The sequence below is a fragment of the Hippoglossus hippoglossus genome, chromosome 20 (assembly GCF_009819705.1).
Source record: "Hippoglossus hippoglossus isolate fHipHip1 chromosome 20, fHipHip1.pri, whole genome shotgun sequence".
In the NCBI taxonomy this organism is placed as follows: domain Eukaryota; kingdom Metazoa; phylum Chordata; class Actinopteri; order Pleuronectiformes; family Pleuronectidae; genus Hippoglossus; species Hippoglossus hippoglossus.
This window is the reverse complement of record NC_047170.1, coordinates 633,204-652,862: the sequence shown is the minus strand read 5'-3', so window position 1 is coordinate 652,862 and position 19,659 is coordinate 633,204. Positions and strand designations below refer to the sequence as shown.

The 19,659-nt window shown below is 40.2% G+C and overlaps 1 protein-coding gene across 7 annotated transcripts in view; it reads right to left on the bottom strand.

Moving 5' to 3' along the window:
* arhgef4 (Rho guanine nucleotide exchange factor (GEF) 4) overlaps window positions 1-19,659 on the bottom strand; it is a 71,229-nt gene that overhangs the window by 11,571 nt on the left and 39,999 nt on the right. For 4 of the 7 annotated variants that reach the window (XM_034571789.1, XM_034571788.1, XM_034571790.1 and 1 more), the window contains 2 exons: window positions 11,686-11,837; window positions 293-472 (listed from right to left, as the gene is read on the bottom strand). In XM_034571789.1, coding sequence (XP_034427680.1) covers window positions 293-472; window positions 11,686-11,837 — 332 coding nt within the window. Of the gene's footprint in view, window positions 1-292; window positions 473-1,226; window positions 1,404-5,262; window positions 5,422-5,599; window positions 6,490-11,685; window positions 11,838-19,659 lie in introns of those variants that run through there. The other 3 variants (XM_034571795.1, XM_034571794.1, XM_034571793.1) reach the window with 3 other exon arrangements.

The window sequence follows — 19,659 nt, the reverse complement described above, 5'->3', positions numbered from 1 at the left end:
GTACAGATATGATGTGTAATATACAATATACATAATATGTAGTGGCATATACAGTAATGTGTGAGGATGGGCAAAAAATCCTCAACAAGAAGAACATGAACAGAAAAATACAAAACAAAAAACAAACATAGGTCTAGTGTATCATATTATAGGAATACAAATAACAGGTTGAGGCTTCATATTACTCAATCTGCCACTACTGCAGCAGCTGCAGTCATTAATCAAACAGAGCCATTAAATGCTGTATGTCCAGTAATTTGTATCTTCCAGCAGCAAGGACAGAATTTCTTACCCGCACAAAGCTTGCAGGAAACCAGCCCTCGCTGTCCATGATGCGACCCCACCACCACTCCTTGTTAGTGGCATCCACTACTTCGATGACATCACCGGCCTTGAAGCCAAGCTCCTGGTCGTCCATGGTGACATGGTCCCAGAGCGCCTCAGCATACACCACACTGCCATCGCTGATCAGCTGCAGAGGAAGCAGCACAGAGAGGACACAGGTCAGGATTGTGTTCATTTATTTCTAGTTCCAACACAATGGTACAAAATGACATGATATAGTAAGGACTTGCCACAGGGCACTGTTAGTCATCCAGTGAAATTCAAGGGTCAACTACCAGTCACCATAAATGTCATAATTTCAGTGCAACCCATTCTTCAAACTTTCTAAGTTGAACCAGTTATCTTCTGCCATCGTTTCTCACAAGCTGAGCAGTGTTTGACTCCGACAACTGAGGTTAGAGGGCTGTTTATGAGCTGCTCCTACATCCAACACTTGGCTGAAACATAATACAATATAGTTATACATAAAATACAATTTTACTTTGGAAATAACGTTCAGAAATAAAACAAACATATACAAAATGAAGTATTCAAAGATTTCAGACAACATTTTGGCACTTTTGTGATATGATAATGTTTTGGAACACCGAGGTTTGTATAGTGTAGATTGTTTCAATGTTGTGAAGTTACAGAGAGAACCAGCAGACATTTAGCACACATAGGTCACTCTGTGGCACTATAATGTATGACTGTATGTGCCATTCACCTCTAACATAGGCTGACTAGGAATAGAAGATTTAGATGGAGATACAGTAGAGGGAAGTTAAAATGCATGAGATCAAGGAAGAGGAGGCAGAACAGGGGGAGACCGGAAGGAGGTGGAGTCTGTGATACCGATAAAGACACTGCAGTGGTCATATTTCACACCGTCTCATACACACCACCAGTTTTACTGCGTCAACATGGTCCCAGGCTCCACAGAGGCCATCCATTATGCTGCTCAGCCTCTCACTCCTGCAGAGGCAACACACATCTTGCTGGACCACATCAGCCCTGCATCTTTCCCCTCTCCAACCTGGTTTCTTTCAGGGACAGAGCAGAAAGTCTGGCCTCCTTTTTCTCTTAGTGATCCGTCTCTCTGCTCCACTGATCCATCATGGCGACAAAGAAAACAGATGATGTGGCTGTTGCTAAGCAACACACCCACACCACCTTGCCTCTCTTTCTCTCTAGATTCACACTATATCCTTTCATTAAATGTTGAGATAGTAAACCACTACATACAGCTTGATGTAAACAGGCCAGACTATTGTCATTATATATTATACATTACAACAGTAGCTGGTTAACATGCAAACACATGCACATGCACACACACACACGCTCCTGTGCCCCCTTGCCACAATCCTGATGTTGAGCTTAACTGGGCATAAACAGGTCTTGTCCGGCCATGAGGGGTTTGTGGGTCAGATATTAGCTTTTTCTATGCACACATACAATAAACACACATGAAAGACCTGAATTCTACCTGTAAAAATAAACAATCTATGCTCATGGTCATAAAGTTTCAGAAACACAGCCTTAATGGCAACCAGTTTCCTTCATCCACAGAGATACACGAAAATCCCATTATTTACGCTCTTTTTAACCCTACCAGTCTGGATGCCAGATTCATCTAACATAATACATGTTTGGAATTGACTGTGACATTCAGTTTACAAATGGTTTTCCTCATTCAGATTTTTTTTCCAAATCTAGATTTAAAAATGATTATTACATTTTTTGAGATAAAATAATATATAGGCTGATGACAAATTCAAAAGAAAAACCTGGTTATTGTGAGGAAAACACATCAAATACATATACTTCCACTCATTGGCAGGTATGAAAACAGTGAGCAGGCCCTGCTGATTTTTCTTTTGTGTAAGGCAAGAGGAAAAGCTCTAAATATCTTTACAAGAGAGTTTATTGCTATTGGTGATCACCTTCAACCTATGATGAAACATGCAAAGCTTTTGGACTGATGTGTTGGACAGTGTTCTAAAGTTAAACCACCTTCATCTAAACACAAAATGAGGGAATATGAATTGTGTATTCATCCCTACTGTAGAGCGACAGAGAAAGGTGCATCGATTATTTGCTTATTTATTTCTGGATTTTAAAGTGACTTCTTCTTGTTACACTTGTAATTCACACCAATACTTGCCAGATGCATAGAGAGGGATTTTAAGAGAGGGGAAACCGGTTGCTCAGCATCTCTGTGAAGTAGGAAGTTTAAAAAATGACCCCTTCAAGGAGATAACATTAGGACTCATATTCATAAGACTGCTAAGTATTGTTTTGATGTTTGTGATACAAAAAGATTTTAATCGTCAAATACCTCCTCAGGCTGTATATGTTGGTTGATTCATTGGCAGGTGGAGACATAATCACGAAAAAGATTAGTAGTACCTTCTACGTGATACTTAAAATAACAATAATTGTGATAGATTGATGCAAAGAAAGAACAACAAAACATCTGGCACTGATATTATTTGCCATCACTATCACACCCGTCTACAGCTGATTGTACCAGTACACATTTACCAGCCAATTTACAATAAATGTATCCCTAATTAGGTTTCAAAACCCTAAATATAAAGCAGTGTTATTCATTTGTTGGATATTTTAAGATTTCACATCAAATAAAGGAAAGTTAATAATTATACATATATATTCTTGCAGAATAACAAACTAATGATTAAGCCATTAGGGAACCTTTTAGAATTTAAATGTTAAACCTCTGCTGTTGGCAGAATCATTTAATACCTGTGTCAGTGGTCTGCAGTTCTGTGTATGCTGCAAGAAAACAAGTATCTGAGCTGTCAATCAAGATGAATAATGCTCAGTGGCTATTTACAAAATAGTATGTAAAGAAAGTTTTTTTAACAGATTCTGTAAATGATAAAACAGAAGCTGGTATATAAATATATAAATATAAATGATAGTTGTTATTAAAGGCTGCTAAAAACATTTGCTGTGAAGTGGGGGGCTGGCTCACATTGTATATACATATTAATTTGACAATTTAATAAAAAATATAGATTTTATTGATTAAATATTTCCCATTGCTCATACATTATAGTTTTATCAGGAGCTGCTACCGTCAGTGAAACCTAACATTTTCCACACAAATGTTTCGAATTAAAAGCCTTCCAATGGCTTAGAGAACAATATCCCCTTCATGGTAGGCTTAGAGTGAGAAGTGATCATTTTCAGTCATAGTAGATTAAAGATTTATTCTTAAAAACAGCTAATTGGATGGATTTGAAAGTAATAAGCTGCTATACAAATAAAATTCACTGAATTTATGAAGAAAGGGTAAAAAATAAATGCTCAGCTTACATTCACAGCAAACTAATCCTATGAAAAGTAAAAAAAAAGATACAAGTTGGCGTTAATACAAGGCCTTCCCCCAAAGTAATATCTCAATGTAAATATGACAAAGACCTGGGTTACCGACAGAAAAGATACAAAGAAAGTGATGCTCAACTTTTGGAAGTGAATCTGTAATACGTGATCTGTGTTCCTGTTACACAGTTGATACAAACCTGATATTTTTGTTTTTGATTCGGAATGATTCAAAACAATTATGAAAATCCTTGCTCTCATATTTCCTGTATGTGTAAAAGTAAAGTATTTCTGACAGATAATTTATTACCGTAGTATAGTCAGTTGTTATGTGGATTAATTCCTGTTATGGGGCAACGGTACAGAGTCATTTTAAATATCCATGTGTTCAAGTGTTAGAGATGTCGTCGATCCATGCAGTAAAAGTCAGTATTATTTCCATATGGAGATTATTGTAATATTGTCTTTCTATCTTTTGGCTCTATTCTTTCACTTCAAATATTGTCATATGAGACAGCTCTGTTTACCTGAAACACTCTACAGACTTAAACAATTAAGCGTCATCAACTAATGTCAATTTTCAAGTGCTCTCCACTCTCAACATTAGCTTCTGTATTCACAGAAAGGAAGAAATCCAGAGCATTATATTATATTATATATGTTACATTTGATGGCATTCGGTTATGTTATATTGTACCAAAATTTGTGATAAAAAAGAGCAGGTCAGATTAGCGCACACATGAATCCTGTCCAGTTCTGTAGAAACAGCCAGGTTGTATGTTCACAACACAATCAGCCATGGTTAGCTAAGAAGAGCTGTAACAGGGTCACCAGGAGTATGTTACATCACCTGAAAGCCCTCTATTACACTACTGTTGCTTTTTAGGTTCCTACAAAACAGACAAACACAACTAACTAACAAACAAGTAAACAACGCATCATCTTAAACTAGAAATAACAAAGAAAAATGTATTTTCCACAGCAGCCAGTTTCTGGAAGAGATGTTTATTCCTCTGTGCCATAGAGCTCCATTAATTCCAAGTACATCAAGGAGATACACTGTTGCACTGTATGACAATTTCCTTCATTAACACACACTGTTCATTTAGACTCAATCCCACATATAGCTTCATGCATCCTGAAATAATCATTACAGCAAATGAGTATTAATCCGCTGATGAAGAGTCCCCATCAAATTCTCCTAGTTGAGTAATGGTTGCAACACTGACCAGCTTTTTAGTTTTGAGGTTAGTAAGTAGGCCCACTGAGACAGAGCAACACATTGTTGGTTTCCAACTATTCATAGGCCTTGTTAATAACACAACCTGAAATCCATCGGTGCAGTTAGGTTAGGATGGAGACTGAATCTACAAAGACAAATATGTTTAAATGTCGACAAATCAAACCAAAAGGATTGGCACTGATTATCATTATTAAAGCTACCATGTTAGAGAAATAAATGCTTTTCTACAAATCGATTATGTTCCTATGCTCATACAGAAAGAAATTCCTTTTCTTCACGTTTCTGAGGACACACATGTACACGCATCATCCATTCTCTCAGTAAAGAACTCCTCCTGGTTGTACCTGTGTTCTGCTGCTGCCATGCTGGACACCCATCAATCCCAGCAGCTCTGCTCATCAACAGGGCAGTCTTCTGCTTCAGGTCCCTCTGTGTTTCAGTTTATCTGTTTGCTTCCTCCATTCCGAACCGTGTGTGTGTGTGTGTGTGTGTGTGTGTGTGTGTGTGTGTGTGTGTGTGTGTGTGTGTGTGTGTGTGTGTGTGTGTGTGTGTGTTTTTGTGTGTGTGCGCGCGTTTGTGTTTCAGAGAGTTATATGTTTATGCTCTCTACTGGAAGGCCAGTAGGAACATGAGCACTACGTTGATGATGATGAGCAGCATCATGATGATGAACACCACCACCTTCTGGGTCTCTGGGGGGAGGTTGCAGCGCAGCATGGTGTTTAAGAATCCCAACCTCTGCCTGCTCCACCTCCCCGAGCCAGTGCCGCGAGCCATCAGTCCCTTGGCTTCCTCCTCTTCCTCCTCCTCAGCACCGCCGCCCCTCCCCCGTCGCCTCTCCCTCAGTGCTGAGCCTCCACACCACACAGTGTCACCTCGTCCTCCTCCTCGACTATCTCCGTTGTTGTCCTCCGCTGATCTCCTCCTCCGCTCAGCTCTGGCGGTCTCCTCCTCTGCTTCTCCTGCCACTTTGCCGATGCCTGTGGCCCCGGCCTGCCGGTGGATGCTGGGTGCTTATCTGTGTCAGCCTGTATGACTGTATGCTCTGCGAAGCTTTTTGTGTGTTACGTGCTGAGCATCCCTCTCTCCTCCTTTACTCCCTTTCTCCTCCTTGAAGAAAAGGCACCTCCCCTCTCTGTCTTCTTTCCGTCTTCCACCAATTTTGTCCTTCTCTTCCTTTTCGTTCCTTTTCTCTTGTTCACGGTCAGGATGTCAGGATGAAAGACAAAATACGTGAATCTGCATCTCTCCGGTTCATGCTCATTCCTCCTCCTATCCTCCTATCCTCCTCCCTCTTCCTTTTTTTCTCTCTGTTCGCTTTTCCGGCTTGTTCTTCTCTCACTCCAGCCTACACATATGCTCAGTCGTTCTACCTCCAGAAACAACCAGCCATTTGTTCTCCCTTTGGCTCGCTTTTTTCTCTCTCCTATCGCTCAGTCTCTGAACACCTTTTCTTTCCTTTAAGCTCCAGCTAAAATGGTGCTCGGTGTAGTCCCTGGAGCCGTGCTGCCTCAGCCATCTATCGAACTACCAGGATCGCCCTTTTTCCCCCTTCCTTCCCTATCTTTTTTTGTGTGCCCACCCTTGCATAGCCAACAGCCAATCGGAATGCACGATGTGTCAGCGTATCCTGGATACCAGAGTAGTTGAGGCAGGACCATAGCAACCTCTGGGATAGTGAGAGAGGGGGGTGGGGTGGGTTGTTTGGATGAGAGGGACAGAGGGAGTGGGATGATGGAGGCCATGCAGAATAATGTACGGATCTCAAGGGAAAAGGTGAATAGCTTGTGTGTTTACGTGTGTGTGTGTGTGTGTGTGTGTGTGTGTGTACTTCTATATTGTTTTAACCTGCAAGTATCAAAATTTCTCCTCAGATCGTGCTAAGGAACTTAATTCATGGTTAAGATTATGCTGCTTGTAATTAATGGCCGAAGTTTTAATATAAACACACTTAGCTGGATGGTAAACCAAGCTTTAAGTGAGGTTGTTGATAATGAACTTTATAGTACAGGTTATCCAGGACAGACCAATGTTAGATTCAGTGAAACCAGACAACAAAAACATTTCCTGGGTATGTTGAACTTGCTTTGTACAAACCCACGTCTGTATAGCTCTGATAATACAAGATAGTAAGACTGGTCCTTCTGATGTAACCCGTGGAAGCCCAGCAGCCCTGTCTCCTAAGTCCTTATTCCTTTAAGCCACGACACATTTTTATGTCATGACATGTTAAAAGATATCATATGAATATTCCCGAACTCATCTTTCATTAATTCAGACTCAAGCAAGACACAGAAACAGTCAAAATACATTGAAGAGTCATAGGGACATTAGTGTTGTCCCACCCTTTCTTAAATGTGAAATGTTGTTTTTGACCCTCTGAAGTTATACCACATTGTATAAACTTTGTATAGATGGTAAATGGTCTGTATTTATATGGAGCTTTTCTAGTCTTGACCACTCAAAGTTTTGCCATCCACCCATTCACACACACATTCACGTAGTACCTTCTGTAGACATCTCATACATACACATCTCATACATCACTCATACACCACAGCCGTCAGGGGCAATTTGGAGTTCAGTATCTTTTCCAAGGACACTTTGGCATGCAGAACGGGGGAAATGAGGGTTGAACTGCCGGCCTTCTGGTTAGTGGGCAACCTGCTCTATCTCCTGAGCCACAGCAATATGACACAATAATGGTTCTGCTAGGAGAGATTATGGCAGGGAAATCTTTGTAAAACTGTAAAGCTGGGTTGACAGAAATAATGGATATTACACCCTTATATATATTTTTATGTGCCTGAATCGATTCTTTCATTACAAGATATACATGAATGATTGTATATTATGCATGTATATTAGTGCTTCCTCCTTCAAAGCAAAGTTTAACAGAGAATTAGTAGTATCATTTGAATCATCAGAATCATCCTGGTTCCATTTCTCAATCCCCACAACAAACCTCATTTACCTCCACACCTTCATCCAACATGACAGATGAATGTCAGAAAATAGAAAAACTAGAATTATACCACTGCGGTTGTACCAGTGCAGTTACTGGAACATTTGTCATACTTTTTTCATATAAAGGTCACTGTCACCTTTACCTTTGACAAATGAAACACAGTAACATTAAGGTTATTGTGACCAAAATCGAATCAGTTCATCTTTGAGATGAAGTGAAAGTTTGTACAAAATTTGAAGACATCCCTCAAGCTGATCTTACGATATCATGTTCAAGAAAAACATAAACATACTTTGTAAGGCCACCGTGACCTTGACCTTTCACCTTGGGCTACAACGATGAAATCCAAGCGCAAGTGAATGTATGTGCCAAATGTATGGATTCCCTCAAGTCGGAGAAATTGCATTCACACGGCAAAAAAAGTGCTTTGTGAGGTCACAATGACCTTTGACCACCAAAATCTAATCAGTTCAGCCTTAAGTAAATGGAAATATTTTTAAAAATTTGAGGAAACTCAGTCAAGGCATTCTTGAGTATCGCATTCAAGGGAATGAGACGAAAGGACAGACAGACGGACATAAAACCCGAAAACATAATGCCTCCAGTCACTGGCTGTTGTCGGCACGGAGGCATAGAAAGATAAATTCCCTGAATTGTTGGTTTTCACCAAAGGTAAAACCCAAAGATACAGAGTTAAACATAAAATGGAATTTAATATAAAATGGAGAAAAGAGCCATGTTAAGGTAGCTAGAATCTGAGAACACAAAACACACACACCTCTTCGACATCTCACTATCTCCACTGACTGAGCCTTCCTCTCCACAGCAACGAAGCCATTTTATTAACAGCACACAGCACCTTTTTGTTAAGACACAATCTTCAAGTTCCTAGATAACAGACAGCAACCATCCATTAACCCACTGGATGGCAGCAAAGGGCTGACTCTCTCTGGTTGTCAGGGAGAAGAAGAAAAATGATCTGATCAGTCACTGTCGACCAAGTGAATGCAGTGCAGATGTAAAAAGTAAAAGATTTTATATCTGAAATCTGTAACAGATTATTTGACCAGTATTTGGCTATTCAATTGTTTGGCTATAGGTTACTGTGCCAGAACTCTTTTAGTGTGTGTTCCTTTCAGGCTGTATAAAACCTAAACAAGATCCAGCTTGGTAACAGGAAACTCAGATTGCCTCAACATGACAAATATATACAGAGATCAACTATTTATTGGCAGTGTCACACAGTGAGTAAACAGATCTTCTCTTTAAATCACATTTGACTGAAATCGTGCATAAACAGAACCAGAGTAGGTATCCATGACAACCAAATAATCCAGCAACGTCAGAGCACTTGTGAAAAGGCCAAGAGAGCCCTTTACCAGCCTCTGCTGAGACCAGGCTCTGTTTCACTTACAACAGTAAACAACTGGGGGTGTAACGATCAGCCGCTTTACTGTACTTTATAACAATAGTCAGGCAGTGATCTGAATCAGAAGGCGTGTGTCTCAATTCAGCGGCTGCATCCTTCGGGGGACCCGGAATCCTCCAACAGCCGCATAGACAGCGTCAGACGAACCGGAATGAGACAGTCTGGTCTTCCTATTGCGTCACTGGCTTGTCCCGCCCTTACAGCGGTTACCAAGCAACAAAGAAGAAAATGGTCCTTGGTTTATTAAAAAGGATGAAAAAAATGTTTTTTTAACATGTGTACCGTGAGCTGTTGGGTTGAGTACTAACATTTAAAAACGGTTTTGTCTCGCCTTTTGCCTCCCTTACCTCTTTGAAAAACAGTTAATCACTGAAGCGCAATGAATTATGGGATATGTTGGGCCGGGAATGATCCACCTGGTGGAGCCTCTGTTGCTCTGGGGTGGAAGGACACATTTGTCGGAGCCTTCGAATCGAGACAGCCTAGTCACTCTGCTGTGATGTAATTGGTCTACAAATGCAGCCTCCAAAGGGTGCAGCCTGTGCAGCAGTGATCGTGGTGTAAATCCACAGTTTTAAGGTTCTACCAAACCACGCACTCTCAAGTCAGTCTCAGCTGTCGATCATGACATTTTCGACTAGAAACCCCGTACATCTGTGTGATTAGGGTTGGGCAACGTCAACTTAAATGGCATATGACGAAGTATGCAGTGAAAAATAATGAAAGATAAAAGACTAATTATTAATGTTTTGCAAAAATTACAAAGTACAAGCGTGACAGTGAAAGACGGAAGCAGTTTACTGATGCTGTAACTTGTTAACTTGCAGCAGACATTTGACAAGCAGTATGAGCTGCCAGGTGGGACATTGTTCTCCAAGACCACAGTCCCAAAATTGCACAACAACATCAGATCAAACATTTTAGCAGTGCTGGATGATGAAATATGGGCTCTGACAACTGACATGTGGTCCACCTGCAACATGATGTTGTCAGTGACAGCACAGTATGTCAGCAAAGAGTGGAATTTGGAATCGAAATGTTGACAAAAAAGCTTCATGCCAGAAAACCATTCAGCTGACTTGGAAGAGGCATTGCGTGGGACCATACCTGATTGGAAGATAGAGGAAAGAAAAATCTCCTGCATAACTACTGATAATGGGGCCAAAATTGTGGCGGCCATCAGGCAATTAAAATGGCGTGGTTATGTTGTTTTAGTTACAACCTGAACATTGCCATAAACAATTCACTCTAGCTACCAGTACTGCTCGGGTAGTCTGGGATTGCTAGGCAATCAAAACTGCTTTTTCCCTACAGCTGGTTGCGAAGACGTGAGCTCTGAAACTCCCGGAGCACTCCTTGATCACGGTCATTTAAAAAAAAGTCTAGGCCAACTGTTAACTAGCAAAAAATATATGTGTGTTCAATTTCTGAAATGTAAAGCCATAGGCGATTTGTGCATACTTGTGCATATTGTAAATACACTCAACAAGTTCTTTCTTTTACTTCGATAAACATTTTATTCATATTTTATGGCTATTAGTACCTAATAAGAAAGTATGTCATAGGAAGGAAGGAAGTCCGGCCATATTTAGTCTAAACTAGGGCTGTTTCATATGCAATGAGAACATTTGGAACAGCCAGGATGTAACAATAAATCAGCAAGAGAGTTTCCTCTAGTAATTGCAATATTAATAATTCATAGATTCTTCATAAACATGATGCTGGACAGCCCAACCCTAATTGTGATAGGACTACCTAAAATGACGGAAACCATCTTTGAGAACAATTTTCTCTTTAAGATTTTCCACTGTCCCATCTGCTAACATGGAAGAGGTGGGGTTTCTGACCTATACTACAACCAGGGGGCAATCAGGATGTTTTGGCTTCACTTTTATGGTGATGTCATGTCGTCCATCTTTATATACAGCCTATGATCTGGTTACAGACACTTCCCCACTACATTTGGGGAGAGGAGACCAATCGTAGCATTTAGTCACAACAGTGAACCAACTTCTTACATGCATCATTTTTCTTGATGACAACGCAAATCGCTTCACATTACAGTTTTTTTTGCCATTCACCCATCAATAACACACACTGCTACCAGGGGCAGTTTGGACTTCAAAATATTTCAAGAATATGCGAAATGGTGGGGACGGGAATTAAACCGCCAACCTTCTGGTTGGTGGAAGATCCACTCTACAGCCTAAGGCCACAGCTGCGCCAATTTTGGTATATAGACATCTTCACCTAAACACAATCATTACCAGTTTTAAAGCATTATTTTTTATTATGGTGCCCCCAAGTAGTAACATCAAGCACAAATACTTGCACTGTCAGAATAACTGTTTGCATCTCCATATTGCTCACCTCATTGATGGCTAGCTGCTCCCCTCCGCCCCCTCCTGGGTGTCCAAAACGATGTCCAGAACTGCGAAAGTCTTCATACAGGAGATCGTCTTCACTTCCGAGCTCATCCCCGAACCCCGCCCTCTCTGAAGCGCCATCAGGAATAACCACCGCTGGGACATGGAGGAAAGGTGGCAGGGGCAGAAGAAACAAGGACAAGATAATATGATTAATTGACTTGCAAATGATCTGCTGAGTTTTTAATTCAAGCCTAAAATTGTGGCTGCTAAATTAGTTGACTGATATTCTTCATCAAAACAAACCACACAAGAATTAATGATCAGAAAAAGCTTAATAACTAGAATAGCAGTGAGAAGAGCACATACCTCTGCCTTATGAAACCATACATAAATTCACTAGATCCAGATTTTTATTTGGATCTGCACCAAATTGCACACAACTACCTCACAAATATATAATTTATATAATATGCCAGTTTTTGTCATTAAGATTCATGAATTATTGTAACTCAAATTTTTAAAAACGGCCTGCCACCACCACAAATCCTATTGACCCATCCCAATTAAGATCTGCACCAAAATTGAATGCATTCTTCCCTGAATTATACTGCACCCTCTAACCAAATTTTGTGGTAATCTGTCTACTGTCTACAGACAGACAAACCAACACAGACAAAAACATAATCCCCTAGGCGGAATACAGTATCAGTTTATCACTTTAATTTAATTGAATTAAACAAGCCTGCTGTTAAATATGATAAAGATTGGGTTTTTCCATTATCCTTATCACATATGTCCATCACTGTAAACTGTCTTTTACTAGTTGAATTCAAATTAGAGCCATGAAAACATCACTTATGAGGGGAATCTTTACTTATCTTTGACAATTGTATTTGGCAAATTAACCAACACATTAAAATAGATTAATCAGTATTGAAATGGTAAATGGAAATTGAAATGTGCAGACCTAAATAAACTGATTCAGATTTAACAGAGGGTTCTTCTATCAACTAAAAAGGAGCTCTTCCTCTATTACCTCACACTAAAACATCAGGAAGGTATTATACCGTAAGAAAATCGATCTTCTATTATATGTGCCTTAGTAGGAAAAAACCTGGTGTCACTGCTGGCTCCTATTCTCCTATTCAGGAAAGTGACATCTCAATGATGGCCATCACTGATAACCTTAATCACAAAACATAACAAGTCTATGTTTTCTTAATGCAAGCATATTTGCAACCAAGCAGCTTTTGAGTTACTTAAAAAAATGCTATAATGTTATTATTTCATACATGCCTAGGCTTTCTACATACATTACAGGAAACAAAAAGGGCGGCATTCATTTTTTTAATATAATTATTATTCAACCATATGTATCTGTATCAAATTTTAGTCAGCACTCAGGATTGGATCATGTAATATTAGTTTTGTCACTTCAGCTACAGTTCAATCTTGCAACTGCATTCAGTAACTTTGAATGTTTTTACTCAAATGTTATCAGAGAACTCAGGGGCCTAGCAGCACCCTGTCAATGACTTATAAGTCGTAACCATGGAGATCTTTCCCATCGCTGCCTTCCCACATGAACATAACATTATCCATGGCAGCACACAATAGCAGGGTGCACAATGGGCACTGAGATGCAGTTTTTGCAATAAAAAAACATGTTCTGGCCTGTTTTTGACAGTCCAACCTTGTTTAGTAGGAATCACGAATGTCTCATATGATGTATATGATGGAAACCACATGAATGCTGGCATACGGAAACATTGTTCAAAAAATAAAATGGGCACAATCAGCAGCCTCATTCCATACTAATGTGAGTCTTTTACAAAGCAGCCTTTGTGCTTATTCCCTTTCTACAAACATCCTGTGAAGTGTCTGAACTCACCATTTCTGGCTACCTGGCTGAGAAGCTAAAAATACACTTGCTGTCACACCTCATCATAGGCGTCACCCTCAGCTGCCTCACCGACAGCTGTTGCCACGGAGGATGTATCCGTGGTGACAAATCACCGTGGAGACAGAGACAGATATAATGATAGAACACATAATAGCCCTCTGGGCGATGTGGATAAAAAAAGATGCAGTTGGAAACTAGACTCAGCTATTGAAGAATGCATACATACACTCGGGTGGGAGTAGAGGTCAATAAGCAGTCCTGTACAGTTAACATATGCCACAGCATACCGAAGGCGTCCTCTTGTGTGAATACTTACAACAGAATCCTACACATCGTGTAACACCACGTATTTAACATTACCATCACTGCTGCCATAGGAACCATGGTAATTACGGGTGCTGCCCTCATGGAGGCAGTGTAGTACACCCAGACTGGTTGTGTGTGATGTTGTAGAAACATGGAGAAGCTCCAGGTATTGACTGCCCTTTATTCATGCGCAGTGGGATTCTGCAGTCTGGCTTACAGTAGCACAGAGGGGTGAAAGGAGGGACACCACATTCATTCTTCAACAAAACACTGCTCTACACTGCTAACCGGGGACTCTTTAAACAGAAATGGCTTGAATTTCATATTATATTGTAACACATTGAATAAAAAGAATAGAGATAAATATTTAGACACAAGAGTAACAAGGGTGATTAATGAGATAAAAACAACATAGTCACAGAATTACAATAATTGCAGTATAACTCTTTCTACCGAGTCATGCTATTGCAGTGGAAATAGTGATTTTATAGCTCAGGTAAATCAGTGAAATGTCAATCTACAGAAAACCAATGACTCTTTAAACAACTCACTGTCATCACATTATAGCAGCTCGCCATAAATGGCTGAAGTAGACATTTTGGGGGCCCCAGGACAAAAGAAAAGGTTGGATGGGTTTACAATGTTGCCTCACAGTTCCTATCCAGTAATACCCAGTAACACAAATAGTTAGATATATTCATTAAGTATCTTCACTGAAGTGAGCAGAAATAAAAACTAAATCAAATGTTCAGTATGACCAGCCTCCATTTGAAACAGCACAACATACACGTAGGGACAGTTTAGACGTAGATTGTTCTAAGCCTCTCTGAGAACTTTTGGCTGTCTTCATTGTTTCTGTCTCTTCATGTGATCCCAGACTGACTTGATGATGTTGAGACAAAGCTCTGTGGGGCACAGACCTCCACCTCCAGCCCTTGCTCTTATGATGGTATTGCCCAATCAACACTTTAACTTCTCTTGGATGTACATTTTTTAAAATTATACATCCTGAAAACCAATTTATTGATTGAGCTTATCATTCGAATACAATATAGCATTATATAAATTACAGTAATTAATTGTTGATATTGTATTTTTGTTAATCAAAATTACAAAATAATTACAATTAGTCAAATGACCAATATCATCAGACATGTAGTCTCTTATGGGTCAGGGCCTTGGGGCAGTTTCCTCTACACTGGGCCGCTGCTGAATAAACACACTTTAAAAATAAGAACATGGATCCAAAATTCCATCACCACAAAGCCAAACAATTACTCAGAATGAATTGGTGTCACTTAATTCGTGCCATGTACAGTAACTGCATGAGTAAACCATCTGATTAACAGAAAACTGACACATTGTGCAGAATGTAATGGTGACATGCTGCTGTTCTATTATCCACAGAGATAAAAAGCAATCAGTGTCACCTTTTGAATCAAAGCAGCTTCACAGAGACCATCAAGTCACTCACAGCACAGAGGGAGAACTTAATTGCTCGGTTTCCTTTTTGCTTCTCGCTTGACTCGTCAGTCTGTCCTTGAGCCAGAGTGGGGGTTATGGCTGAGATGCTGATGACACCACAGAACAGAACACTGATTTGAGTGGATTTTGTATTTTGTGTGTCACTGCAGGAAGCTGAGGCGTGCTAGTGGATGGGTTTGGGTTGTAGCATTTAATCATCCTGAGCCTCTGGATGTGGGTTAGCCACATTAGTGGATCAGATTTGTCTGCATATAGAACATTCAATACTCAATGGTACAAGTGTGTTTGTATATGCGTGTTGATGACTGAGGAATTCAAGCGTAATGGTTCCATTTTCATTAGTGTTTGTACTGCAGCGGGGCCCGTGTCTACTAGCGGCACGTGACTGGCCAGCCTCATACCACTGACTGCCTTCAACCACTTGGCCAGAAAAGTGCCCAGATAGGATGCGAGGGCGAAAAAAGGGAGAAGGGTGTTTTTCTGTAAATGTCCCTTTAAGGGGTAAAAAGAAATGGTAGATATGAATGTAAACTAGTTTATTTTTGGGAATGTGAACTTAGTTCAAAACTCTAAATTGTGAACTATGAACATGACCTATAGTTTATTTTCATCTTTATGAAATGAACTTTAAGCAAGTTTGAACTTGCACAACACTGAAAGTGGTTTTAATAAAGTGGATAAAATGAAGGTTGGCTTCTGCCCTGACAGGTCGTCTGGCTGCTTTCTTGACATGTAAGCCCTTGTTACAGTCATGTCACTGTGTTCAGCATGCACTGTATTTGCTTGTGCATTTTATCATAACTGATGGAATTTCTCTTTTAAAGTTATACTCTTAATTTGTAATAAGCCTGAATTATCCCTTAAACTGACATATTGCTCTGCTTTCCATGAGCTAACGCTAACAGTGACAATCGCTTTATCTGGGGTTTTATTTTCTTTGTATACATTAAGGTAGCTCAGCAGGTGAAGTGCATCATGTCCCCTCCCCTCAGCACATAGTGACACTACCACTGCCTTTCTCCTCTATTATAGGAAGTGACGAATTGGAGTCAAGCATGTTGCCAAATTCTCCTCAAGGTGACAGAGACGCCTGGTGGGCCGAACCTCAGCTGTGACTTCCCTGCAGCTCAGTGGGCAGCCATTTAGACTTCACACTCACACATTCATAGATTGAATTTTCTTTGATACCTCAGGCTTTGAATCTCTCGCCTCAACTAATGGATGAGGAAGAGTATTTTTGAAGTACTGATTGTTACAAGTTTAGCCCTCCACTGGGACCCAGCTGTGCTCTTTAATCCATCTTTGCCAACGTGGACCAAAGACAATCATCAAAATCAATTTCTTGTCACCGTACAGCTCAACGTGTGCTGGAACAAAACTGCACAATAATATCAGACTTTGGAATTGGGAAATAATGTGTCCGAAATTAAGGACATTTTCTTTCTGAATGTGATTATTCAGCGAACCAGCAGCCTGAGCATCTGTGCACAGCAAAAAAAAAAACAACAGCTCTGCAGCAGAATTTGCCAACACACACAGCCACCCACCCACCCACACACACCCACACACACACACACCTTCATTGGATCCTTCAGGGTGACCTTGGAGGGCTTCTCACGATCTAAATGTTCTTCTATATGAAGGAGGACTATCTTAAAATCAGCTGTCCACCCACTGTGAATGTTTCTTGGTGGTGGTTTGGGAGAAACCCACTTAATTAGACTTATGTGTATACTAACCAGACTTAAAATCTCTCAAATATGGAACTATCACTACAATTTCTTAGGGGAACTTGTTATACGTTTTCTTATTAGTATTTGCTCACCTATGAATCACCAGCAATTGTGTCAAAGGTGAATCTAGGTCACTTATAATAAAATTGATTTATTTTACTAGAAAACACAATGGAAATAATGCAATAAGGCAGCAAGTCAGGTCATTATATTATAGATCATCTCCTCCCTAGTCTCCTAATGAGAGCAACTTCTGTATTAAACCAGTCTTCACCCAGGCCAGAAGCTGGACTCAGGCAATCAGCTGAGGTTAGGGGAATTAGTCTTTCAGGTATTTGGCCATAAACAAATGAAAATTCTGACTCAATGAAATATTGCAAATTCATTCTGAGGGGATAACTAGACAAACAAAAACATTTAATTAAATAGATTAATTCACAACTAGGAAATTACAAAAAAATAACATGGGTAAAAGTTCACATAAGTAGAAAAGAGTAACATAAAATGGGTGCCACTAGTTACCAGGCTGTTTCTGCCACTATTTCAGGATTCTGGCCAAATTCACCATGTTGGTTGTATAGAACCAATGGTGCTGAACACTCTTGACACATGGCCAGCTCGGGGCTTAGTGTGTCAGGACCTACCCTTAATTAAAACACAAACAGACAAACAAATTTCCCAAAAGATTCTTTATCTTTTCCACATGAATATTTTTTCCACAGACTTTGTTAAGCTTTTTCTCATGCACAACATGAAAAACAGGATGTAAATTCCTACATTGCCTACAGCAAAATCCCCAGGCAGGTCCAGTGACAGAGTGAGCCAAGTAAAAAAAATGGGCTGATCCAAGGAGCTACTGTAGCATCATCTGTTCAACAGAAATACTAGGATAGAAGTACCGACCCCCTGGTTAGTGGACGATCCGCTCTCCTGAGCCACAGCTGCCCAGGATGACCCCCGGTGACTGACAGAGCTAAATACCCACACATAGCATCCTGTTATCATGAGTGAGGAACCACCTGTCACTGAACTCTAACTGAAATAGAGTCCAATTTATTGTCTGGATGATAATTAAAAAAAAGACCATTATGCATCAATATGATTTTTTTTTTTTGCAGAAAAGATGTACATTTATTAAAATTCAAATTCTACATAATTAGTTGCATTTGTGTTTAATATATATATAAATCCATATCAGTCTGGCACTGAGGGCTAGGGTCTGGGGTGGTTCACACCTTGGTGGCTGTGGAGGACACAATGACCACTGAAGAATCGGATGCCACAAGCAGCATCAGTGAAACTTAACCCTCTGATCCCTGTTTGTTATTCTCTCAGTTTTCTCAGTGCATTTACAAGCTTTTGTCATCGGAGTTGAGCATGTCAAATGCTGTCACTTTTGGGGTACACTACGAGATGGCAGATGTTGGCATCTGAGTGCCAGTATATTTATTTCCCCCCCCCCCCCCCACCTGTATAGCCACTGACATTCAAAACACCAGATATATCTGAGTGGACAGAGGGCCAAGAGAAAATAAAACCATGTTGATATGCTCATTATTCTGTCAACAATGTCAATGAAAAGATTACATCTAAGCACTATGTCTCCCCTACTGTTTTTTTAATGTCTACACTTGGAAGGTATTCATTTCCTTTGACCACAGCATTTTACTCTCATCAGCAGGCTAATATCTATCAGACTTTTAAAACTGTTACGATTGACCGCTGCAAAAAGACTCCAACGTTCTTATCTGTCATAAATAACATTGTAGAAACCCTTTCATTCTGGCAGCATGTGTTTTGATGCTAATTGAGTCAATAGATTTCAAATAATATTAATGTCTCCACACTAAGGCCTGATTGAAAGTGACCATACATTAGACAGCACAGTAACATGTCACTGAACAGAATTTCTACTTCCAGGAACTTTCAAGTCTAGATGATAATAGTACGGACACAGGTGTCTGAAGATGTAGAAGCTCATTCAGCCTAATTTTAGATACCTAATAGGTTTTCTGTCTGGCCATGAATCACAGAGATGGGATCGATGTGCAGCACAGGCACCAGTTTCTCTCTGTGTATTGATCTCCACTAAAATTACTTTTGCTTTTGGAGCCACAGCACAGACACCACTGTGAGGTTATCTGGTGTCACTGTCACCGAGAGCACTGAACGCACAACGAAAGGGAGATACACACAGACACACAAACACAAACACACACACACACACACACACGTTTGGTCTGTATGTAACTACAGTGAAGAGTAAGAATTGCAGCTCTGTAACCATATGGTGCAGTACAGAGGCCTGGCTGAGTGTGTCACACTGGTGCTTATTGAAATTCCAGGCAGACTTTGTATAAATTGTGTTGGGGAGAATTCAGCCAGTGATTTCTGAGGGGGAACAACAGAGGGAGGTGTGGGGAGAGAAAACACACACTCTGCAGTGTTGACAGATATGGAGGTGTGACTGCAGAACATTATAGGCTATCATGCTCTCACTGACTGGTGTCATCAAGAGAAAATTCTTTACTACCTGTCATTTTACTAC